The sequence below is a fragment of the Myxocyprinus asiaticus genome, chromosome 1 (genome assembly GCF_019703515.2).
Source record: "Myxocyprinus asiaticus isolate MX2 ecotype Aquarium Trade chromosome 1, UBuf_Myxa_2, whole genome shotgun sequence".
Lineage (NCBI taxonomy): Eukaryota > Metazoa > Chordata > Actinopteri > Cypriniformes > Catostomidae > Myxocyprinus > Myxocyprinus asiaticus.
The window spans coordinates 28,335,752-28,362,451 of record NC_059344.1 but is presented as its reverse complement, the minus strand read 5'-3'; the positions used below and the strand labels follow the sequence as shown (position 1 = coordinate 28,362,451).

General features: G+C 39.8%; 1 protein-coding gene across 2 annotated transcripts in view; it reads left to right on the top strand.

Moving 5' to 3' along the window:
• LOC127447358 (SAFB-like transcription modulator) overlaps window positions 1-26,294 on the top strand; it is a 30,012-nt gene extending 3,718 nt beyond the window's left edge. The window contains exons 4-20 of one of the 2 annotated variants that reach the window (XM_051709298.1): window positions 1,077-1,104; window positions 2,238-2,802; window positions 3,431-3,474; window positions 3,867-3,964; window positions 4,119-4,268; window positions 4,505-4,605; window positions 4,711-4,871; window positions 4,974-5,071; window positions 5,144-5,200; window positions 5,320-5,459; window positions 5,567-5,747; window positions 5,834-5,958; window positions 17,295-17,465; window positions 17,616-17,936; window positions 21,554-21,692; window positions 21,905-22,062; window positions 25,507-26,294. In XM_051709298.1, coding sequence (XP_051565258.1) covers window positions 1,077-1,104; window positions 2,238-2,802; window positions 3,431-3,474; window positions 3,867-3,964; window positions 4,119-4,268; window positions 4,505-4,605; window positions 4,711-4,871; window positions 4,974-5,071; window positions 5,144-5,200; window positions 5,320-5,459; window positions 5,567-5,747; window positions 5,834-5,958; window positions 17,295-17,465; window positions 17,616-17,936; window positions 21,554-21,692; window positions 21,905-22,062; window positions 25,507-25,603 — 2,634 coding nt within the window. In that variant the 3' untranslated portion in view covers window positions 25,604-26,294. Of the gene's footprint in view, window positions 1-1,076; window positions 1,105-2,237; window positions 2,803-3,430; window positions 3,475-3,866; window positions 3,965-4,118; window positions 4,269-4,504; window positions 4,606-4,710; window positions 4,872-4,973; window positions 5,072-5,143; window positions 5,201-5,319; window positions 5,460-5,566; window positions 5,748-5,833; window positions 5,959-17,294; window positions 17,466-17,615; window positions 17,937-21,553; window positions 21,693-21,901; window positions 22,063-25,506 lie in introns of both variants that reach the window. The other variant, XM_051709220.1, reaches the window with a different exon arrangement.
• Window positions 26,295-26,700: the final 406 nt, after the last annotated feature.

Sequence of the window (26,700 nt, the reverse complement as noted above, 5' to 3'; positions counted from 1 at the left end):
TGATTGATTGGTATTAACTGGCCCAAATTGTGCCAAGAAAACATTCCCCACACCATTACTCCACTGCCACCAGCCTGGACTGTTGAAACAAGGCAGGTTGGGTCTATGGATTCATGCCAAATTCTGACCCTACCATCTGTGTGCCTCAGCAGAAATCAAGATTCATCAGACCAAGGTTTGACGTGTTGTGTATTCTGAGATGCTATTCTGCTCACTACAATTGTACATACAGAGTGTTTAACTGAGTTACCGTAGCCTTTCTGTTAGCTCGAACCAGTCTGGCCATTCTCCGTTGACCTTTCATCAACGAGGCGTTTCCGTCTGCAGAACTGCCGCTCACTAGATGTTTTTTGTTTTTGGAACCATTCTGAGTAAACTCTAGAGACTGTTGCACATGTAAATCCCAGGAGATCAGCAGTTACAGAAATACTCAAACCAGCCCGTCTGGCACCAAAAATCATGCCACGGTTGAAATCGCTAGAATCAATAGCTCTTGCGCCTCATGGTAAATGCAGTAATTTGTATGTTTTGTTTCACGACTTAATGCGTGTTTCCACCTAATTTTCACACAGAATTTCACTCAAATTTCAGCTCCATACTGAAAAAAAAAAAAAAAAAGAACAAATGGACTCCAGTTGAAACACTGAGCATGCTTTTAGCTCTAATACATGAAATCTCTAGGTTTTCCCACACATCTTTGAGTCTGCGTGCAGTCCGCGGATGTTTTTTCCATCTGCGCAGGAGTAATATCAGAAGGGTGCATGTGCACGCAGCTTAGAGGGAACGGTGACTGAGATCACATTTTATCCCCCATTCTGATGGTTGGTGTGAACATCATTAATTGAAGCTCCTGACCCATATATGCATGATTTTATGCATTGCATGGCTGCCACATGATTGGCTGATTTAGATAATCGCATGAATGAGTGTGTACAGGTGTTCTTAAGTGCTCAGTGAGGTGTTTTTTTTTTTTTTTTTTTTTTTTTTGTATTCATTGGTTACAATGGCTGAAAAATATTGAAGTTGCTGTAGTATATTTTTCAAAATTCCTGTATATTTGTTTCTTTTCTTTTCAGGAGACAGAGGAGGAGGAATCAGAAAAAGGTATGTCTGATCACCCTTTGGGATGGAGGCTTAACATTTGTTTTTCAGGTTTTGCAGGCTCTTTGGTTAAAAGCTTGGACTTCTTGTCCTCTCTTTTTCTTTTGTTCATTTTGAAGCTCAATGTGCTCTGATCACAAATATTAAAAACAAGTCTTGCAACAAATCGTGGACACTATCACATCCAGCACATGTGCTGCATTAAAGGACAGATATCGCTTCACCATTTGTCTTAACATCTGTAATGCACCTCATTTCATCATCTAATTTGTTGAAGAACATATTACCCTGTTACCACAATTTATCAGCAGAGGATTCCTTTCATCATCACAGTCTCCAAGTTAGCTCTGTTCAGAACACCGTCAGCAGCCAAAGCTTCAGCAGGCCTCTTTGTTCTTTTGTTGAAAAAGGACTTCCCCTGAAATGTAGAAGGCTTCAGGCAGCATGCCTTTGACTGTTCAGAGCATGACACATGTGAACCTCATTCTCCATATGCTTGACACTTCTTTTTGACTGCAGTATATCCCACATGGCTTACGTGGACATCAACTTCAGTGGTTCATCGCTGCTTGTCAAGACTGGACAGCTCATTGGAATTCCATTTCTAGCAGTGTTACATGACAGGGTGGATTTCTCCAATGGATCAAGGAAGATTTGGCACCCTGTTTTTGATTCTACTCTATCAGCTGTAAAATGAGATGGACAGTCAAAAGCAGTGTTTGAAAGAAGACCCTGGATGTGACCACGTGGCTCCTCATGGTCTAAGTGTGATGTCTGGTTGGAGGACTTATTTTATGGGACAGTTATGCAGTTTTACTCTGACTGAATCTGTGGCCCTGAAGCAGAGAAGTGTATGTCAGTCTCACCCAAATAAATTGGAACCCAAAGCTTTGAATACCAGCTCCAATGGCACTCTTCATCCAAGTGATAAGTGAATATGGCTATAATCGCACAGAAGATTGTTCCTCTACGTTTTTCTCTAAGGAATGTGTTTTTGTGTATACCTGTGGTTTCCTCCCCCAAGATGACCACTAACACTAAACTTGCTCTCTATTCTACTTTCTAGGTCACAGCACAGAGATGTGAATGTTAAACAATGTGTTTTTGCCATGTTTTATGCTTGTTAAATCCCTCAGATGTAACTGATACTGATGATGCTACTCGTGAAAATTCTAAAACCTCCTGTGAAGACGGCCTTGCAGAGCACGAGGCTGAGGCAGGGGCAGAGCCTGACCTTGAGGCTGAGGCAGAGGTGGAGCCTGAGCCTGAACCCGAGCCTGAGGCAGAGAGAGAAGCTGAGCCTGAAGTCCCAGTGATGGAGGCCTTGGAGAGCGAACATACTCCTGAACCTGTAAAAGAAGTTGATGATGACAATATATCCGTCACCATCCAGGCCGAAGATGCCATCACACTGGATGTGGATGGCGACGACCTCCTGGAAACAGGTAAACATGTGAAACTTCCAGATTCTGAGGCAGGCTGCGAAGAAGCTGAGGCCTCTGCTGAGATGGGGCAGGAGACCGACTCGCTGGCCAAATCAGTAGATGTCCACAAAGATGGTAAGAGTGATGACAGCCTGAAGTCTGACGCCGCCAAGAAGGACAACAGAGAGGTCTTGAAGAAAGGAGAAATGGGAGACAAGGAAAAGGATTCTGGGAAGAAAGGCCCCTCTTCAACTGGGGCAACAGGTCAAGCAAAGAGGTTTGTCTTTCTATGTCAGTTCTTTAAGATACTACTACAAAGTTCCAGCTCACTCAGAACTCAGCATTGTGGGTAGCGGCAAGAGTTTTTTCATAACGAGTTGTTCGTTGTACGTAATCCATGCATTTGGTTGTCTTTTGGTTTGGTTTGCCCTTTTTTGAAGTTTGGTAGTTGGTGGCATTAAACGAGGAGCTGAAAACACGTCTGTTACGCACACATTTCCAGCACTTGCTTTTCCAGTCTCTACTTGTGGGTTAAAAAAAGAGCAATAGATCCAGTGATGTCAGAGGGGTTTGTCAGTCCAATGAAGAGATTCTCTCTCAAGTTGAACACACTCCCGAGGATTTCATTGGTCAGGGGAATAAATTGGCAGAAATCCTGATCCACCATGCTGCTGTGGAAAAGCAAGAGAAAGAAGCCATATTGGAGTTTTGTCCAAGTCCAAGCCTTGCCTTTTGGGGATTTTTGTTTCTTGTTTTGTTTTTCCTTATTCTGTAATGCACCATAAATGTGTATAACTTGTTGATTGTTTGTAGATGTACCTCGGTGCCCACAGTCCTATCTCATGTTCTGGTTCTCATTAGATTATTTCTTTCTTCTTGTCACTCTCATAATATTCACACTTTAGTTCTTCAAAAGACAGAGATGGAAAGACTTCGAAAGATGAGAAAGGTGAGAGTTGAGATTTTGTCTGACTTTTTTTTCCTAAAATGAATTTCATTGTTTCATCTAAATCCAATAGTGTCTGATTGATATAAGCCTAATTCTTTGTGACATGATACAACAGACTTACTATAGTTTGATCTTACTATGTTCTTCGTTAATCATACTTTCTAAGTTGCAAATGTTATTACACACAACAGCAGGCCTATGTCATGAAACATCAGTATTACAATACCAAAAGTCTGCATTACTTTGTTAAAAGCTGAATCATTTGGAAAGTTATTCTACTTGAATTCTTTAGTGTCATTAAGTGCTGAAGATAACGAGTTGGTAGATGTCAGATAAAGTGTGTATGAATGAGTAGTTGAATGTCTCTTCTAAACTCCAACTATTTGTTTTAGGAGGCAGCACCAGCTCTTCTCGCAATCTGTGGGTGAGTGGCCTGTCCTCCAACACTAAAGCAGCTGATCTCAAAAACCTCTTTGGCAAATTTGGCAAGGTAAGACTTTTTTTTTTACAGCTCCTTGTTTCTCCATTTATGAAAATGTTGCCAATAGCTTGTCTTTGAACTTGGCTCTAAGGTACATTGTTGTGATTGCATGTTCCAGTCTATGAAATAATTATCAGCTTTTTTTGTTAACTGTTTCAAATAGGTTTTTAGTGCTAAAGTGGTCACTAATGCTCGTAGCCCAGGAGCCAAATGTTATGGGTTAGTCACCATGTCGTCCAGTGCAGAAGTGGCAAGGTGCATCTCCCACCTGGACCGCACAGAGCTCCATGGACAGCAGATATCTGTGGACCGGGTAAGAGCCATACCACTATGCCATATGAGTAAGATACTGAACTCCTATGTCTCTGTGGATTCTCATTTTGTAATGAAGGATTTTTGAACAAAAAAAAGATGGGAGATTCTGTTAATTGTGAGAATTTAAAGGCTTTAGATACTGCAGCCATAGAAAGCTGTCAGTAGTGTGTGCTTTTCTGAAAACAAGTGGTTCTCTCATACTAAATCTCTGATCTCACGATGTTGTTCTCACAGGTGAAAACTGACCCCTTCAAAAAAGAAGGGGAGGAGAAGACCTGTTCCAGTAAAACTTCTGGAGAAAAGCGCACTCCAACTGGAACAAAAACCTCAAGCAAGTAAGTGCTCATGAATCCAGGCATCACTTTACATGCTTTTGGAGAGGATAAGCCTTCAGCACATCATTTCACTGTTATACTAATTTGTATTCTATTTTTTTATAGGTCTCCAGCTTCATCAAAGAAGGAGGATAAAAAATCAGACAAACTCTCTGAGAAAGACAGCAAAGACACCAAAAAGCAAGACTTAAAAAGCAACAAATCTGATGCACCATCTTCCAACTCGGGAGCCGACACCTCCAAGAAAGATGAAAAGAAATATGGAAGTATGTTATGGTTTTATTCGTGTTCTTGTGCTGAGAAACTGACGTAACTTCATAGTTACATGATGTGTGATATCTGCGTCCCTCCCTCCCCCCCATCCACAGGAAAGAGTCCAGGCAAGATGATGGGGATTGACCATGCTAGAAGAGAGCAAAACTTTAAGTCTCGACCTCCTTTCAGAAGGGGTGGGAGATTTGAGAAGGTAACGCAGACAACCTCAATGTGTACTGTATAACTATGATAACGGGTTATGCAATTCTCTATTTCTTTGCAGCCTGGTGCACCCAATACAATGGGCAGACGGCCCAGATGGTTTATACCACCTAATGAGGTTGGTTTTCTTTAATCTTAGAAGACACAGACAGTGAACATTTTACATAAATTATCTCTGAATTGGCATACACTCACTCTAATATTGTGTTTGGCCTGTTTGTTGTTACATGTTTTCAGATGGAGATGAAGAAAGGGAGGCCCCTGCCTAACAAAGGTGGCAACAAGGAAATCCTACCTTTTGAGAAGATGAAGGAGCAGCGGATGCGTGAGCGCATGGTCAGGATGGAACGTGTTCGTAGGGCTGTGGAACTGCGCAGGTAATCGTACACGCACTTGTTCACTTACCGGCTTTCTCTCTCGCTTATGCTGATTTTACTAAATTGCTGAAATGCAGTGTGTAATACTGTTTTGGTGTGACATTCAGACGGCGTGAAGTAGCGGAGCGAGATCGCAAGGAGAGGGAGCGGATCCGGCTTCTACGTGAGCGGGAGGAAAGGGAGAACCTGATGAGAGAGCGGCAGAGGCTGGAGATGGAAAGACAGAAACTTGAACGTGAGCGCATGGAAAGAGAGAGACTGGAGCGGGAAAGAATCCGCATTGAGCAGGTACAGCCACTATACACCAGCCTGTGGATCTCAGAGATGGATTGTGTCTGTAAGTTGATGTGCTGAAAATGTGTGTGTGCATGCAGGAGCGACGCAAGGAAGCAGATCGTTTGGCTCGTGAACGTGAGGAATTGAGACGGCAGCAGGAGCAGCTGCGTTATGAGCAGGAGAAACGAAATAACTTAAAGAGGGGCCGTGACGTCGACCAAAGGTGTGTTCATAATTCTGTTGATGTTTGACGAATATTCTGAGGAATTGCTTCAGTTTATTGGTATAACAAATATTAAGAGATATTAATTCTCAATATTCTGAATGTACAGGGTTCACGGTCACAAAAAGCCTTAAAATATCAGGGAATTTTACAATTGTGTTTTCAATCCGATTGAATTTGCACAATCCATTTACATTTATTCATTTGGCAGACGCTTTTATCCAAAGCGACTTATAAAAGAGGAAAACAAGCAAATCATCTTAAGGAGACAGTGGTATGAAAAGTGCCATATTACAAAGTTTCACTAGCATCAGAATAGTATTCAAAACAGAATAACATGCAACAGGATTTGATGAAGGTCAAATGGAGTTGGGAAGGTCGTTCCACCAACGTGGTATGATGAAGCTGAAAGTGCAGGACTTGACCACATAAATGTGTCTCCGCCAAACGACTATAAATTCGATCTTGAATTCCAGCGCTATATGCAGATAAAACAAAGTTCACATCCATGATTATGCTAATGCCAGGTAGCAAATTTAAAAAATTGAATTTATTATTTGATTCCAAGTGACTTTGCCCAGTGCGTGGGTAGCTGTGTGTGCGCGCACCCCATGGGGCTTGTCGTAGGTAAGATAAGTCCATGTGCACCAGGTGCGCTTGTTGGTGTTTAGTTTCAGTTTTGTCAACAATCTGCATTAAATGGAGGAAAAAAGTTGTCTCCTACAATGTCCATCCATTTCTAAATGTGGTGTTATTGCGTGACGCGAGCTCTATTCAATTTCTCGGTAGCAGCTGTAATGTTATATTTTCCCTGTGCTGACATAGTGCTGTTTGGGCAGAGTAAAGTTTACATATGTGGCTGGAACAGCCAGATGCATTTACACTTGACCGAGTTTCGAATGGAATGAGTACCAAACAACCTCCGGCGGTTTAAGGTGAGTGGATTCATATCCTTCTCTAATCTGGCTTGGAGGGTTCCCAAATGTGCTGGAAAACCTGAAATTTCACAGTGCAGTTTTCCAATCACGGAAAAGCCATGAAAGATTTGAAAAAATACCTAAATGTTGTGGAAAATGTTTTAATATAGTGAAACTCAGTTTTTGTTACAAGTATTGAAATAGTGTACTTTTTTTTTTTTTTTTCAACACCGCTGTAGTGTTAACTATAAAACCATTTGAGTTGTAAACTTTAGATAACAGCGACGGTAGGACCGCAGATTTTCTTTGAAAATGAATTCACACCCTTAGGTGGCAGTGTGGTGATGCAGCCTTTACCCCTCGGTATGAAAATTACTTCTCAATTATTCAACGATCTGAGTCTGCTTATACCACCGTTACCACATTGTGGGGCCCTATGATTTCCGCGATGGAATCAGTGAATCCAGTCATAAAAATTGCATTTGCTATAAAATGCAGAATGTCATGGAATTTGACATATTTGGGGCGAAAATTAATGTTTGAATGCATAATTCATTGAAATCACTATGTATAAGTGTTGTTATTAAAACACAAAAGGCTGTGATTTAATAAAAAAAATTTATAATCTGCACATGCTGCATGCATCAAAATGAACGTGTGATGCCGGCTCGTACGCTGAAAACACCTCATCATGAGCATCACGCATGCTCCGGGTGTGTGTATCTGTGTAGTAGGTGACAGTGAGCAGAGTATTCTGAAGCATGCAGCACATACAGACTATATATTTATTTGAATGAAATCATAGCTTTTTGGGTTTAATAATGTTTAATAATCACACTGGGTCATGTAGCAAACTGCTTATCCGGAGGTGCGAAACTACCATCAAAAACACACAGAAACGACAAAATAAAAGCTAGATTTAAATGAACGCATGAAATGGGAAAAACAATAATATTAATAATAAATGTATTAAAGCAATAACTCACATCTGTGATGTTCTGTTGTGCAGCACTTCATTTCACAAATATCTTCAGTGTTTCAGATTGTGCTGTGAGGATTTAGTAAAAGAGCACTTCATTTGATAAAAATAATGCAAATGTTTACAAATGTAATTAAAATAGTTATATTTTCATTTGATTAAAGTTTGACAAAATTAATTTGATTATATACCATTTTGATTTAAATTTGTGTGTTTTTACACCATGTGACACAAGTCCTTGAAAATTGTGGAAACCCTGACTTGGTCTTTCAATGATTGTGATGATAGCAATCTGATCAGTAAAAACTAGTAATGGTTAGGAGACACAATGTGTGCTGTCGAATAGGGCTGGGTGATATGTACAAAATATTTTGCCGATAATGGCCTTAAATATTGCGATATCCGATTACATCGTCAACCCAACTGCCGAGGGTCTGTGAATTTGTTTTTTTTTTTTTTGCTTGATTTTGCTTTAAAAAAAATACAAAATATTCATTTATTGAAACAAAAGACATTTCTAAATTCAAATAGCAGTTTAAGCTAAATGAATAAAGCATTAAAATAACAAAGTGATCTTATTTAACCACCTCCCCAAATCCAAACATTAACTGTCTCCAAGGGCCCCATTTGCCATCACGCAAGCATCCGTCAATGACATCTGGTGGAAAATTACTAATAGCGTACAGATTAAGAAATTTTTTTGGGGGGATTTTTTCCCCTTTTTCTCCCAATTTGGAATGCCTAATTTCCAGTGTGCTTTTAAGTCCTCTTGGTTACGTAGTGATTCGCCTCAGTCAGGGTGGCGGAGGATGAATCTCAGTTGCCTCTGCGTCTGAGACCATCAACCCGTGCATTTTATAACATGGCTTGAGCGCATTGCCATGGAGACATAGCGTGTGTGGAGGCTTCACGCCATCCACCGTGGCAACCACGCTCAACTCACCACACGCCCCACCGAGTATGAACCACATTATAGCGACTACGAGGAGTTTACCCCATGTGACTCTACCCTCTCTAGCAACCGGGCCAATTTGGTTGCTTAGGAGGCCTGGCTGGAGTCACTCAGCACGCCCTGGGATTTGAACTGGCGAGCTAGCGAACTCCAGGGGTGGTAGCTACAGATTAATAACTAATAAATTCCCTTGTGTTCCCAAAATAATGCTGCCCTATGTGTGTTCTTACCGAATTTGTGTTTGTATTACATTTTGGTATTTCAATTAATGCTGCCAAAAGAAAAGTAAATAATACTCTATTTTAAGTTCAAGGTGAATGTCTTGTTACTTTGATTTATTCACTTTAGTCTGTGTTTCTTTAATACAAAGATATATATTACTGAACCTGCAGAGGTGTTCACAATGCATGCTAACCGTGTGGCAATAAATTGAACTAAAGTCACAGCACCTCCTGATATGATCAGAGATCTTTTGAAGCTGTATGGGAATATAGCTTGGGCCTGTAGACCAGTAGGCTTGGAAAGAAGACCAGGAGTCGAGGTGTCAATCAAATTAGTTGAATTTTACTGAAGAGAGTTGTTTTCAAAATCAAATGGCAGAAGTCAGCAGTACAAAAGCCTCTGAGTTTGAAGACAGGAGAATCACAAACTGAACTCAGGTCCAAAAACATCAGTACTTAGTCAGATGCAGCATCAAGTTGATGTTAATGCTATAGCTTCTAGAATTCTGATTGGTTACAAGCATAGATAACTATAGAACATTTTTGAACATGGTCATTGTGTACATCGTTTATCTCATTGATTGTTGGCATGACGCTTTAGTTCCGTATATAGGCTCCAATGGTCTGAGTCAGGTCATAGGCCACGGACAGTCTTCCCTTTATGGACAATAGTAGGTCTCTGAGGTCCAGTTGTCCACCTCTCGACTGATTCTCACTTCACTGAATTCCTGAAACAGAAATACTTTGGAGAAACACACAGTTTCTCCTGTTCATGGTCTTATACTACAAAGCTTCTGTTGGAGACTGGTCTTATCTTATTGGAACTTAAAACATAGAGATAATTGTACTTACTCTCAGGGCATCTGAAGTGGTGTTCTTATTAAGCTGGCAGAAAACATTCACAATCAATGTACGTTGTTATGTCATGTAGACATGAGAAGCGGCCTACGTGACCTAGGCTTATTAGTCAGAAGACACACTGTCTCCTAAAGTATGAAGACAGATATGGAATGGTCTCAAACTGCTTATACGAGCATGACGCCACAAAGAACACAATATTAAGATACTTAGAATAATAAATCATTTGCTCAAAAGGATATATGTGATTAAAAAAAAAAAAAAAATACTGATTAGTTCCACTAAAATAATTCAATTAATCACATTAGGTTAAATGCTGATCAGTTTAAATTTAATTCACTCAAAGGATATATATATATATTGAAGAAGAGGGTGGTGATCCAGGCATCCACCCCTTCACGGCATTCTCATAGACGACAGTATTCTTGCAAACAGTTTTCAGATGAATGAAATGGGAAAAAAAGAACTCTTTACATGCGCTTGATCCACGAGACCTGTTCAAGCTCGCGCTGCACGCCTCTGAACAAACAGCGAATCAGACACAAGCAGTAGCTATGTTTTCACCCAAGTTGTGAATTTAAACTGAAAAAAATATAAATGCAACATGCAACAATTTCAAAGATTTTACTGAGTTACAGTTCATTTAAGGAAATCAGTCAATTGAAATAAATTCATTAGGCCCTAATCTAATGTAATAAATGTGTATAGAAAATTTCTGGGATCTTTTATTTCAGCTCATGAAACATGGGACCAACATTTTACATTTTGCGTTTATATTTTTGTTCAGTGTAATTTATGCAGAAAAATCTGAATATCTCAAAAACGATGTGCAGAAAAAGCAGCGTTTCCATCCCTTGCGTTCAAAAGAACAAAGTTGTCACTTCTGGGGAAATTGTAGCGACTGCGTGTCACTCTTCTTGATAAAATACTCGCTGTTTAGGACACACAGACAAAACACTTTAATAAATCTTTTCATGACTGGAAATGACTGTGTGTCACCGTTCTGGGAGCACTGTGTGTGCGTTCCTCCATCATGAATTTGCAGTGTGGATCTATAAGATGATATTTAAAAGTATCAATAAACCTGCTCTTAAGGAAAAAGTGGAAGTTTGTGTTACTTTTTTGCTCTGTAAACTATGCAGGCTTTGGATTTTTAGGACACCAGTATTTCAGAATGACCAGGGCAACAAATCAAACAATGATAGGTCCGCTGGTTCATCCAGTTATGAATTATTCAGTTTTTGATGCACATCTTGTATTCCTGTTAAATTCAATAGGGGTTTATTCGGTAAATGTGTTTCCATCATAGTTTTTCCACATTTCTTCTTATCGAATAACAAATGTATCCACCACAAGCGAGCGTATATGTTTTCCATTCACATTTTGGAGATTTTATTTGCATCTTGCTGTTTCCATCCAGCAGATTTTATACAATATCCTAAAATGCACATAAAGCAATGATGGAAACATAGCTATTGACTGCTTTTCTTTTGTCTTCTTAAAATATAATAAAGTGGAGTCACGTGACGCCATGCGAGGATCGGACGTGAATGGCAAGCTTTGTGCACTTTGCTAGTTTTAATACTTTTTATGACATAAATCGGTGAGATTCGATACACTGTTCCATAACTGTTCTAGTAGGACAATATGTCAAGCCTGGGAGTCGATTTTGTCAGAGGTGCGGGAAATGCGGAGAGAGATGCTGAACGTGTCGGCAATGCTGATGAAGGTCGTTGCTGACTTGGAGGATCTTGCTTTGATACGTTGATCGATCACTGCCATGGAGGCGAAGTTCACTGGTGTGGTTACAAGAGTGGTGGATGTCGAGAAACAGATCGATTACCTGGAGTCATCGGAGAGGGAATTATCTGCTAACACGTTAGTGACCAAGGCGGATTTGGAGCATATCTGGGAGAAGTTGGAGGTTATGGAAAACTGTAGCCAGAGGAATAACGTCCATATCGTTGGAATCCCTGAGGGAGCAGAGGGACAGGATACGGTGAAATTCCTGGATGGGCTCTTTCCGAATCTGCTCGACATAGCAGGCCATAAGCTGGAAATCAAGCAAGCTCACAGGGTTCCTGCTTGTCGATTTGCAGAGGGAGACAGGCCCCGATCAATTCTGGCCAAATTTCTGAGATCATCCAATAAAGATCTCATTACGTGAGGCGAGGAGTAAAGGAAGGCTTTCTTGGAAGAACCACAGCATTTTCTTGTTCCCAGATTTCGCGAATTCGACGAGAGGCGTGGTCAATTCAAGGAATGCAAGAACCATTTACACCAATGGAAGGTCGCTTTTGCACTGATATTCCTGGCCAAATTGAGAACAGATGCTAAGGATGGCCGTAAAACATTCACATGCCCACAGCAAGCGATTTCCTTCATAAAGTCTCGTTGTACTCACGTTCCGCCTAGCGGCTGGAGTTTATTTTGTAGAGTGTCACACCTTCAAGACAGTTTTATGGATGAAGCTACAAGCTCTTTGTGCTTATTCCGTCTATTGGCTGGAGTTTGTTTTATAGATTATCTTTTGCTGTGTAATTCTGTCTCTCAAAATTTGTATAGAAACACTGGACTTGAGCAATCCGATGGCAAAGTTGTCGCGGGGGTTCTCGAAGGCGTACCTGGACAGTTTGAGTTTGGAGCGATGGACGCCGGTTGGCACTGTCGTGCGCGGGGTTAATGTGCGTTTTTCTTATGTTTGTTCGGTTCTGGGGGATGTTCGAGTTTTGATTGTCGCACTAATGTTGGAATGTGGTCTTTATAATCTTGTTTTTGACACACAATCTATTTTTTCTTATGTCAAATGTTAAAATGAGTGGATTGTCTCTTTCCACGTGTAATGTGAATGGGTTGGGGCACTCCATAAAAAGAAGTAATGTTATGTCTCAAGCATAAGAAATATGATAGTGTTTCTTCAAGAAACGCATCTTTCTCCGCAGGAAGCTGAAAAATTTGGAAAGATATGGGGTGGGCTTTTTTTTAAAATGTTTTTATTTTTTTTATAGTGCTGGCTCGAGTAAGAGCAGGGGACTGAGTCCATCAAAAGATTAAAGTCTCCTCCCAATATTATGTTATGAGGGGTGCCAGCTGCTTGCAACATCCTTTCAAGATCTATAAAAAAGCCCTGATCATCAATCTTTTGATGGACTCATTCCTTGATCATAGAGAAACAAGTGTGCAAGCCCCCTAGAGCAACATTGATGCTTCACAGGATGTGTAAAAATCTTAGTTTTAAAGATATTTGAAGACATTTAAACCCATCTGGTAGGGACTGTAAAAAAAAAAAAAAAAAAAAAAATTTCATCAGTCCAAGATTTACTCTAGAATAGATTTCCCTCATTTCATCTGTCGTTGATTGTTCAATTGGAAACATTTTAGTCTCAGATCACGCCCTGGTGTGTTTAGAGGTGTTGCCAAATATGAAGAAAAGAAAATCATATAGTTGCCACTTTAATGTATCCCTTTTGCAAAATCCTGAATTCCAACAAATGCTAAAGGCTGAAATAAGTGTCTATATGGAGACCAATTGGTCCTCCGTATCCTCTGTGGGCGTGGCTTGGGAGGCACTTAAGGCTGTTCTTAGGGGCCGGATCATACAGTATGCCGCATTCACCAAAAAATCCAAAGCACAAGAACTTGTGAAATTGGAAGGGCATATTAAAAGTGCCGAGGCAGAGCTGAAGTGCCAGATGTCGTCTAATGGCCTCGGAGAATTGACTCTATTTGAAATACAGATATAATACTATTTTGTCACGGAAGGTGGAGTTTTGGCTATTCAGGGCAAGACAGTCATACTTTGAGTCGGGGGACAAAGCAGAAAGCTTCTGGCTAGATATATAAAACAGAGTCTTTTTCTACCATTCCCTCGGTGAAATCTGCTGGTGGTGAAATATTTATCTTGGCCACTGATATTAATAATGCTTTTAAAGAATTCTATATTGATCTTTATAGTTCTACGTCTTCATCTACTGATGAAGATATTAGAAACTTTGTGGAACCGTTAGAACTTCTTAAACTCTCAGCTGAGCAAAACAATTCTCTTAATTCTGAGATAACTTTAGAGGAGCATGGCGAGGTAATTAAGGCCTTGCTTACAGGCAAGGCTCCGGGGCCAGATGGCTTTGCCATTGAATTTTTTAGATCTTATACTACAGAACTGGCTCCGCTTTTGCTAGAAGTTTATATGGAATCATTAAAGAATGGAAAACTTCCACCAACCATGACACAAGCCCGGATCAGTCTGATTCTTAAAAAGGACAAAGATCCAAGCGGGTAAGAGTTAACGTCCAATTTCCCTGATTCAGCTAGTTGTTAAAATATCAAAAATTTTGGCTAACCGATTAAGTTATGACATTTCTTATAGATCAGGTGGGGTTTATTTGGGGCCGTAGCTCTTCTGATAACATCAGGCATTTCATCAATATCATGTAGTCAGTGGCGAATAATCAGACTCCAGTCGCTGCCATTTCGGAGTCAAGTGAAAAGGCTTTTGATATGGTAGAATGGGATTATCTTTTTAAGATTTTGGAAATGCACGGGTTCAGGAATACTTTTATTGGATGGATTAAATTACTTTATAGACACCCGGAAGCGGCAGTACAAACAAATGGTTTAATTTCAGATTATTTCATTCTGGATAGTGGCACCCAGTAGGGTTGCCCTCTTTCCCCATTATTGTTCTGTCTTGCCCTGGAACAATTAGCAGCAGCGGTAAGAAAGGAGGATGATTTTCCAGGGGTGATGGCGGGAGTTGTGGCTCATAAGCTTTAACTTTACGCAAATGATATTTTATTATTTGTCTCCGACCACACTAGATCTATGCCTTGCCTCCACAGAATTGTTAATTCCTTTTCAAATTTCTCAGGAAAAGTCAGTTGGTCTAAATCCGAAGCTTTAGCTCTGACAATGTACTGCCCGGTAACGGCTTTTCAGCCGGGCACCTTCCAGTGGCCCAAACAGGGCATTAAGTATTTAGGTATTTTATTCCCAGCAAATTTGTGATTTATTTAGAGTTAGTTTTGACCCTTTAATAAAATGGTTTGAGTGTTGTGGGCAGGTGGGCTTCATTACATTTATCTATGATTGGGAAGGTTAATGTTATTAATATGAATTGTATTCCAAAATTTAACTACCTGCTACAGTCTCTCCCTATAGATGTCGCCCTCTCTTATTTCAAGCAATTTGATAGCACAGCGAAGTCCTTCATTTGTAATGGTAAACGTCCCAGATTACATTTTAATAAGTTGCATAGGCCGATTGACAAAGGTGGGCTAGGTCTACCCAAGATTTTGTTTTATTATGCATTCGGTCTCAGACATTTGGTTCATTGGTCGCTTCCACCTGAGAGAGCCCCTCCCTGGTTTTGTATTGAACAGGAAGTTCTTGCCCCTATTTCTCCATTGCAAAGTCTTTCTATTAAACTAACCGGAGAAGTTACACCCCGTTATCTCGCATTTGCACGCGGTATGGACAGAAGCGTCGAGTGTTTAATTCTGACATTTATTTAAATGTTGCTTCGAGCATATGGCTGAACCCAAAGTTATGTATTAATAAGTTCCCCTTCTGCTTTACAGAGTGGATTGTGAGGGAGGTTAATACGCTCGGTGACCTATATGATAGTGGAGTGTTGAGATCCTTTGAAAATATGGTTCAACATTTTGGGATTCCCAGGTCTCAATTCTTCAGGTATTTACAGCTGCGCCACCTGCTTTGTACTATTTTTGGGAGTAGCATACACACACCTGGAACGGCAGATACTCTGGGAGTAGTGATTACTGCTTTTGGAAAAGGTCATGAGGTGTCTTACATGAAGTGTATTACTCCCTGCTAATTCAGAGTCTGGGGGACGGAGCTTCTGCTTCTCAAGAGAATATGGGAGAAAGATTTAAACTTGGTATTGGAGGAGGGAGTGTGGGCTAGGATTCTAAAAAAACATCAAGTCTACATCTAGAGATGCAAGGGTGTGCCTTATGCAATTTAAGATTTTACATCGATTCTATTGGACCCCCTCTAGATTGTATAGGCTTTGTCTTCAAGACACACCCACATGCTGGCGATGCCAATCGGAAGATGGGGACACAACCCATGTTTTTTGGTGGTGTGTTAAGATCCAAGAGTTTTGGTTGAGGGTTCAGAGTTTTATGTGTGACGTATTGGGCACTCAAATTTCGTTTTGCCCCAGACTCTGTATTTTAGGCAATGGGCGGTCATTAATATAGGGGATAAATGCATAAAAATTTGGGTCCTAGCCAGTGTTATGATCGGCAGGCAGATTATTCTTAGGGGATGGAAGTCAGCTGGAGTGCCATCATTTCAAGAGTGGTGCACAGAGTTGGGGAGGGTAGCAGCTTCGAGGAGGTGTCATATAGAAGGCTGGGGATATTATTTATATATAATGTTTCTATTTTAAAAAATGTTTTTTTTAATTTATTTTTTATGTTCGTGTGACCACAGGGATATTTGTTGAAGGTCAGGGTGGGGTTGGGGATTGGGAGGGGGGGAAGGGAATAATGGGGGTTAAATGTTGTTTCTGTGAATATATGTTTTGCTTTTCTGTGTCAATTGTGTGAATCAATAAAGTGTTAATCAGAAAAAGAAATAAAGTGTGTTTCCTCATGCGCATGTCTTTGTGACTAACAGCATTTCTTGTCATGTCATTCCAAGACGTCTTGTATCAGGTCCCCTGCCTGTTGCGGGTAGATGAGCAAAATTACCCACTCTTGAAATACATTTGGAGGAGCGGGTGAACTGGATTCAGCTTCGTTGCATTTGGCGGGTGCTAGTTTCACACCCTGGTCACCGTTTAATAAATTTGGCGACTTTCCAGATCCATGGTTTTGCCATTTCCCGATATTGTAGATCATGTTTGTTTGGAATTGCATCGGGATCTTTAAGTCATCGTTGATATCTGATTACATCGTCCTATTGCCCAGCCCTACTGTCGAAGTGAGTGTTCATATAGTCACTTTTTTTGCATGCCTGGCTTCAATTTGGAACACTTATCTGATCAAAAAATAAAAATATGCGTCGACAATATTCATCCCTATTTTTATGCTCACTTCAATGATGACCGATTTAGATACAGCAAATCAGTGTCAGTGATCCCCATGAGGTGTCAGTGATTGTTTCCATTTCACCTCTAGGGGCCGCTGTTATATTGTATAACCAAGCCATTCAAAATGTAGAATCCTCTAGTGTCGGCCACAGAGGAATAATAAATAAAATAAAAAAAACTCTTGTCTGCATAGATTTTTGGCGATAACAGTTCCAGTAGTTCTGAAAAGCAACTATTGCCACTGATTAATCGTACAACCGAAATATCGGCTTGCCTTTAGAACCTGTATGTATGTATGTATGTTTGTATATAACGGCTATTTTGCTCAAAGTTTATCTTTTGGTGTGTGTAGAAGGGAGGACCCTTACTGGAATGGTGGTAAAAAGATGCAGACTGTGCCAGAGGGGAGAATTAGTCAAGGCTCTGCCTACAACAGCCGCCAGCAGAATCGCTTCAACTTTAATCCCAGAGACCGTACCCGCTACCCTCAGACAGCAGCAGTGCAATCTAACAACTTTGATAGGTAGGCATTCTTGTACATTCATGTATTTCCCAAACACAATAGGAGAGGAATAGGAGACAGATCTTGGCCTGCTTTGAGCACTTTTCCACAACTGGAGGTGATAAATGGAAATGTGAGCTAAAGAAATAGTTGATGTATCTTTCTCTGCAGACGGAACCGCTTTGAGAATGAAGCTGATTCAAAGAAGAATAGATCTGCTCCACGCCGGGAAGGATCAGGATTTGACCGTTATCCTAAAGACTTTGAAACTGTGCGTAGAACAGAACCACCACCTGCTCCCCGCACTGAGCTGCGAGATAGCGACCGCCGAGAGATCCGAGATCGTGATGAGCGTAGGCAGGTGGCCATGCCTGAACGAGCAGCCGGAGGCAGAGCAGCGCCTCCAGTCATTGCTCACTCCAGGACTCCCAGAGACACAAGCCACACTGGCTGGAAGACTGATGGGGGAATAAATACTAAACAAGATGTCAGGTAGGGGTGAGCACCTGTATGTGCTCCTTCTCTTGCAAAAAAAAAATCTGTATGTATGTGTTTGCGTGTGCGTGCGTGCATATATATATATATATATATATATATATATATATATATATATATATATATATATATATATAAATGAATGAATGAATGTACTGAAATTTCGGCTGCTGAAAATAGCATAAAATTCTATTTTCAGTTTTTGGCTGAAAGAGAAGCAAAGGAAGAGAATTTCAACAGAGATATTTAAACTTTAAAATCTGGTAATAAAAACTCGCGTGGAGAAAAAGCATTATTAATGTTTATGCAGATTAAAGCTCACATTCCCACAAGTGATCACTCTCTTTGTAATTAGTACATTTAGAGAGTTTTCTAGTGCTCTGATATTGTGTTGTTGTTGTCATGGTTGTAAAGGGCTTTGCACATGAAAGGTGTTGCTATTATGAGAGGCGAATCATCTGCGAATGGCACTTTGCACAAAATAAGTGACGTGAATGATTGCCGTTAATGTATTCACACCTTTACAATAGGTGGTGCTAATCAACAAGCAATTTTACCCCAGTACAATAGGTGGCACAAAGCACCTTTGAGCTGGTCTGCCCTCCGCCTATGACTGATAATAACCACTTGACAAGCAGATCGAAAAAAGAAAACTGATTTCTCTACAAGCTGCAGCAGCAATGATGAGTTTGTTGTTGATTTGCTGCTCAGAGAAAGAAAACATTCAAGACACATTCACAAACTATTTCAGTTCACCTGCTCGACAGGTTGACTGGCAGTATTATCATGTGTACAGTCTGAGGGGTGATTAGAATAGAATGTGTTAATTAAAAAAATGAATGCACATTTTTGGTATGCAAAGGCATTTTGTTACAAAGACATGTATACAGTGCACTGCAAGTCACAACAGTAGTATTAATATGATTAATAGTTGGCAAAGAAAAACACAAAATCATTAAAGTTGTTTATGAAAAAAGGTGATACAAAGGCAAATATGCTGCGATATGTTTTATTAGAGATATAAGAGAACTGGCGTTAGAATAAATGCAAAAGCAAAAATTGCAGTAATATGGAATACATTATGAAGACAATCCTCGTAAGATCAGAGTTTTTTTTTTAACGGTATGCAAGGCAGTGATGCAGCAATATCATTTACATGTTAAGAGAACCCATATGGGAATTTTTATTTATTTTTTATTCTGTTTTTAAGGCATTTCATGCAAATGAAACACATCCTCACTAGTGGTCGACTGATATATCGCCGAGGCCGATATTCTGAATTTTTTAATCTGCATCGGTCGATTTGTTTCTTGAGGGCTCTGAGAATCGCCTGCTTGCATGTGAAGCAACTGAGACATGTAAACGACCAGTCATGGTTCGTTTTGTTGTCATGAGCCTTCTTGTTACTACAATAATAGACCTGTGTGCAACACAGTGTCATTTTAACGGTCCTCATATCAGAACCGCGGCAGACGCGTTTGAGCTCGTAATATTAAAGTGCTCGCCAGTTTCATTCTCCCTCTCTCTCCTCAACAGTTCCCTGTAACTTTTAACTGTCTTGTCTAAAACTATCACATTCTGTCTGCGAATATGCACATCATGTTTAACAGATGTAATAAACCAACCTCACACAACTTCAGCAGATCCAGCATCCTGTGGAGCTCTCATTTATTTACCTCTAAAGCATGTATTCTAACAGTCTCTCCTCAACAGTTCCCTGTTACTTTTAACTTTCTTTTCTAATGATAAAAGGCTAATATCAATAAAACTTCTATTACATACTATCTGCAAATATGCAGATCTCGTTAAAACAGATGTAATTCACGAACCACATGAAAATCCAGCGTTTTCTTCCCTTTGAGCGCTCATCTACAGTAATCTCTTCCTCTGAAGCGTATATTATCTCAGCCAGAATCAAAACTTCAGTATCAAGATCAAAAGTTGACGGTCAGTCCGTGACAATCCAAGCAGGTGATCCAGGCCGTTTAAACTGTCAGGAGAGTGCTGCTCGCGTTGGATCTTCAAAAGTAAAAGTACTTCACGTGCTATGAGTAAATGTCTTCACTATGCACTGTATGTACAATAATGTTTGATTCTGTATTTTTTGAGAAAATGCGATTGCTTATGTGGACATGCCATCCATGGTTGCTGGACTGCTGTGTGTGGTGTTATTTCTTTCCTAATATATAAACAATTTCTTCAAAAATGTGATGACTAAACAGAAATCAGAAGAATATGCTATCTACCATTTAAAATGCAATATAATTTTTTTGGATTCTTTTTTACAAAGTTAAAGTTTTGTGTGAAATTGAGAAAATATAGTGCTAAATAAGAGTTTATTAATTTTAGCAATTTTATGTTTCTTTACTATATTAAAGTATGTGATATATCAGCATTGTATCAGCCTGTCGCCACCCTGCACTCTGGATATTGGCATCGGCCATTAAAAAAAAAAACATATCAGTCGATCCCTAATCCTCACTGCTGGTTCAGGATTTTTTCCTTGAGTTCCTTCAGTGCTTAATGTGTGCTTTAGCACCACCTGTTGTGCTGTGTTTGGTAACTGCAACATCTCCTGACATATGATCCAAAGCTCATATTTTATTGGTCAGGGCATTATCGCTCTGCGAAGAAAAAAAAATTAACACACCATAAAAAAAGAAAAGCTCAGCTTTGTTGGCTGTTTACGGTCAATCTCCAATATGACATTAAAGAAGCAAAGGAGCACCATTATGTAGTCCCTATTACTCGTGCATTATATGCCTCTTGAAGCCATACAGTAGTTTTGTAAATTGCAAAGGATAGGTTTAATTTATAAATATACAACTAGTGCTGCTACATGGTACGTGTGGCGTGTGATCCGCTAATAATGACAGGCTGCTTCCTTGAGTTTCCCGCAAAAATTAAAGCCAGAGGGTTTTAAAGCTAAAAGTACAACTGAAATTTTATTATTGTATAATGTAACTATATTAAGAGATTCAATAAAGAATCCATGGTACATTCCAGGTAAACATACAGTGTGACAAAATTTGCCAATAGAGCTGGCTTTGTTCATCTTCAAGATTTTCACTCAAATTAGTATTGATTTTGCTTCTGCATTATTCAGTAGAGTACTTTATAAATTTTTCTTTGTCATTATTGTCTGTCTACTCTACTAAAATATGTAGTTATAGATTATATGGTTTCAGTGCATCCCAAAAATAATTTAGAAATTTGTTTAATTATTCAAAACAAAGTCTAATTTAAAATGATCATTTTTTTGTTTCTGTTTTTGGCCCAATGTGTCGGTTTCGGCAAATAATTTTTATTTTTCATTTTTCCAAACAATGAAATATAATTTTCAAAAATATAATGCGTAATGGTGTTGTTGGGTGCCATTATTTAGAGACCCACCAAATGGTGCTATTTATCGGCAGACCCGGTATATTAAAGAACCGATAACTGGTTATGTAGAAGTTTGCGTATATCGGTTATAAAATATCACTCGTATCTCTACTCGTGAATCTGTCATGAACTCTTGAGTTGTCACTTCATTCTTGACTTGCTCACTGAACCCTAATTATTATTTTATTTTTTCGAAAATTAACCAAGATCTGGTGGTGTTTGAATTGTAGAGGACCAGGGCGGATGCGTCCAGAGCGACCAGGAAGAGAGGGACCCAGTCCTGCCTTGAGAGGAACTTCCACAGCTAGCCGCGGCAGGACAAGCTTCAACAGCCGAGACGGAGGCAGACCTGTGGTTATTGGAGAGCAGGTAAGAAGATAATATACATCTGACCCTCATTTAGCATTCTTATGTGCATTTTTATCTCCAGTTTAGTATAGAATTAAATGAAAATTGTTTTCCCCTCAAATGTCATTTACTTTCCAGCCTTATGCTGATCGATGTGCATATATGCAAATCTAACATTAACTAACCATTCTTTTTTTTTTTGTTGTTGTTTTTTTTTTTTTTAACCACAGCAGCACTTTGGCAGTGGCAGGCAGGTGGTGGTGGAAAGGCATGGGCGTGATCAGGGCCCCAGAAAAGATTGGCATGGGCCAGCAGGATCACAGAGTGGAGGATTCCCAGATAATCGTCGAATGGGAGAGAGTCGGCCTGGCTTGATGGCACCACACTCCAGGTTTGTTCTAATCTGTAGTGCACATTTCAGTGGCTATGTTTGGAATGGAATACTAGCTTACTAATTACTGTGCTATACATTGTATACTGACTACTATATAAACTCAGCAAAAAAAGAAACGTCCTCACTTTCAACTGCTTTTATTTTCAGCAAAATTATGTGTAAATATTTGTATGAACATAAAAAGATTCAACATCTAAGACATAAACTGAACAAGTTTCACAGACATGTGACTAACAGAAATGGAATAATGTGTCCCTGAACAAAGTCAAAAGTAACAGTCAGTATCTGGTGTAGCCACCAGCTGCATTAAGTACTACAGTGCATCTCCTCCTCATAGACTGCACCAGATTTGCCAGTTCTTGCTGTGAGATGTTACCCCAATCTTCCACCAAGGCACTTGCAAGTTCCCGGACATTTCTGGGGGAATAGCCCTAGCCCTCACCCTTCGATCCAACAGCTCCCAGACGTGCTCAATGGAATTGAGATCCTGGCTCTTCGCTGGCCATGGCAGAACACTGACATTCCTGTCTTGCAGGAAATCACGCACAGAACGAGCAGTATGGCTGGTGGCATTGTCATGCTGGAGGGTCATGTCAGGATGAGCCTGCAGGAGGGGTACCACATGAGGGAGGAGGATGTCTTCCCTGTAATGCAAAGCGTTCTGATTGCCTGCAATGACAACAAGCTCAGTCCGATGATGTTGTGACACACCGCTCCAGACCATGACAGACCCTCCACCTCCAAATCGATCCCGTCCAGAGTACAGGCCTCGGTGTAACGCTCATTCCTTCGATAAATGCGAGTCCGACCATCACCCCTGGTGAAACAAAACCATGACTCGTCAGTGAAGAGCACTTTTTGCCAGTCCTGTCTAGTCCAGTGAAGGTGGGTTTGTGGCCATGGCGACGTTGTTGCAGGTGATGTCTGGTAAGGACCTGCCTTACAACAGGCTTACAAGCCCTCAGTCCAGCCTCTCTCAGCCTATTGCGGACAGTCTGAGCACTGATGGAGGGATTGTGCATTCCTGGTGTAACTTGGGCAGTTGTTGTTGCCATCCTGTACTTGTCTCACAGGTGTGATATTCGTATGTACCGATCCTGTGTAGGTGTTGTTACACGTGGTCTGCCACTGCGAGGACGATCAGGTGTCCTTCCTGTCTCCCTGTAATGCTGTCTTAGGCGTCTCACAGTTCGGACATTGCAATTTATTGCCCTGGCCACATCTGCAGTCCTCATGCCTCCATGCAGCATGCCTAAGGCACGTTCACGCAGATGAACAGGGACCCTGGGCATCTTTCTTTTGGTGTATTTCAGAGTCAGTAGAATGGTCTCTTTAGTGTCCTAAGTTTTTATAACTGTGACTTTAATTGCTTACCGTCTGTAAGCTGTTAGTGTCTTAACGACCGTTCCACAGGTGCATGTTCATTAATTGTTTATTGTTCATTGAACAAGCATGGAAAACATTGTTTAAACCCTTTACAATAAAGATCTGTAAAGTTATTTGGATTTTTTACAAAATTGTTTAAAATACAGTATCCTGAAAAAGGAACTTTTTTTTTTTTTTGCTGAGTTTTTATATTTTTTTATATATATATATATATATATATATATATATATATATATATATATATATATATATAGCATATATTCCATATATTGCTACAAATAGAGTTGAAGTCATAAGTTTACATACACCTTAGCCAAATACATTTAAACTCACTTTTTCACAATTCCTGACATTTAATCGTAGAATACATTCCTTGTCTTAGGTCAGTTAGGATCACTACTTTATTTTAAGAATGTGAAATGTCAGAATAATAGTAGAGAGAACGATTTATTTCAGCTTTTATTTCTTTCATCACATTCGCAGTGGGTAAGAAGTCTACATACACTTTGTTAGTATTTGGTAGCATTGCCTTTAAATTGTTTAACTTGGGTCAAACGTTTTGGGTAGCCTTCCACAAGCTTCTCACAATAAGTTGCTGGAATTTTGGCCCTTTACTCCAGACAGAACTGGTGTAACTGAGTCAGGTTTGTAGGCCTCCTTGCTCGCACAGGCTTTTTCAGTTCTGCCCACAAATTTTCGGATTGAGGTCAGGGCTTTGTGATGGCCACTCCAATACCTTGATTTTGTCCGTAAGTCATTTTGCCACAACTTTGGAGGTATGCTTGGGGTCATTGTCCATTTGGAAGACCCATTTGTGATTGAGCTTTAACTTCCTGGCTGATGTCTTGAGATGTTGCTTCAATATATCCACATAATTTTCCTTCCTCATGATGCCATCTATTTTGTGAAGTGCACCAGTCCCTCCTGTAGCAAAGCACCCCCACAACATGATGCTGCCACCTCCATGCTTCACAGTTGGGATGGTGTTCTTCAGCTTCACATTTGGGATGGTGTTCGACAAAAATCGAACTGTTTGGCCATAATGACCATTATGTTCGAAGGAAAAAGGGTGAGGCTTGCACCTCACCCTTTTTCCTCCAAACATAACGATGGTCATTATGGCCAAACAGTTCGATTTTTGTTTCATCAGACCAGAGGGCATTTCTCCAAAATGTAAGATCTTTGTGCACTTGCACACTGTAGTCTGGCTTTATTATGCCGGTTTTGGAGCACTGGCTTCTTCCTTGCTGAGCAGCCTTTCGGGTTATGTTGATATAGGACTCGTTTTACTGTGGATATAGATACTTGTCTACCTGTTTCCTCCAGCATCTTCACAAGGTCCTTTGCTGTTGTTCTGGGATTAATTTGCACTTTTTGCACCAAACTGTTCATCTCTAGGAGACAGAATGCGTCACCTTCCTGAGCATTATGATGGTTGCGTTGTCCAATGGTGTTTATACTTGCGTACTATTGTTTGTACAGACCCACTTCTGACCCACTGGAATTGTGATAGTCAATTTAAAGTAAAACGATCTGTCTGTAAAGAATTGTTGGAAAAATTATTTGTGTCATGCACAAATTAGATGTTCTAATCGACTTGCCAAAACTATACTTTTGCTAATATGAAATCTGTGGAGTGGTTAAAATGAGTTTTAATGACTTCAACCTAAGTGTATGTAAACTTCTGACTTCAACTGTATATAAATGACTATATTCCATAATAAACAGTAGTAAAATAAATGTACTAGCATTAGCATTGCATACTGCATACATTTGAAATATACTGTACATTTTGGGAAATGCAGAAGGTCATTTGGTTCTATGCATACAGAAAATTTGCATACTGTACACAATATAAATACTTTAGCAACATTAAAAGTAGTGTGTTAGTATGCTATTCTGAGCATAGCCGGTGATCGCTGTCTCTTCATTTGGCTTTAATTAATTACATTAAAAGTTAAGTATTTTAAACTTGTAAGTCTTTGCTTCACATGTTGGTTTTGTACAAGTGTAATGTGACAAGTCATACTGGCTTTCTGTCTTGTCTTTCTGCAGCCATTCCTCCACTGGAATAAACAGAATTGTGCAGATCACTAATGTTCCCATGGCCGGCGGCAGTGGAGGATTCAAACCTTTTAAAGGGAGGTTCTAGCATCAGAAATATTTTAAATTTTTTTTGGCAACAGTTTTTTTTTTTTGGTGGTTTTAATTGGCTAAAAGATTATTTTAAAGAGACAGTTGGAGTTTTTCTTTTTTGTAAAGAGCTTTGTTAGCCTACATTTTTGCCCTGAACTGTTCTCTGTTGACCTGTAAACGCCCTCTGTGCACATACATGTTATCCTGACTTAGCGTAGGTGCAACCTGTACAGTTTATTTCTTAACCAGTGGTTGTGTATTGTTGAAACTTCCTGTCCAAGACACTTCTGCTTTTGGCAGACTACTGTGTTTGTAGCACTGGACATGTCTCTTAATTCCATTAACATTTCAGTTAGTGATTTTTGTTTTGTTTTTTTTGTTTTAATTATTCTACAAGTTATTAAATTATAAAGATTATAACTGTCTCTGTATAATCTGATTCTGTGTATGGAGCCACACGAGAAAAGCTTTGCGTGATGTACTTGGCAAGTTTTGAAGACTGAATGAATGTTAAGGACAACACAAACCAACAGACTTCACTGACCAGATTTCCTTTAATCAGACATATTGCCCCTCATCTAAGGCATTTGTAAGAAAAATGTCCATCTACTCTTTGACATGGTTGGGCTACACATGTTTTGGTCTTTTAATGAACCTTTCCCACAATGGTAGATTGACCCTTATAATATCCCGTATTTTGTAAGAGGGTTTTTTTTGTTGTTGTAAATATACAAGTATAAAGGATAAAAAATAGAAATTATAATGGAACTTTTACATCAGCTCACTAGGAGTAGTATTCAGATGGTAAACATGCATTACAACTGCATTTCCATTATGGACTAACCTGGTAAATTCCCATTCAAAGACTGAACCCACCAAGTGAAACCTTTCCAGTATCCATCCATTTGTGGCAGAACACATTGTGTCAGCCAGAGGCATTTTAATATCAGTAAAGTATAATTACCCCCTCTGGTCAATAGTTATGATCAACCAAGGTAATGTCCTGCCATTGTGGCCTGTCTAAAAGCTCAGCCCTACATATATATATATATATATATATACTATATTGCCAAAAGTATTCGCTCACCCATCCAAATAATTGAATTCAGGTGT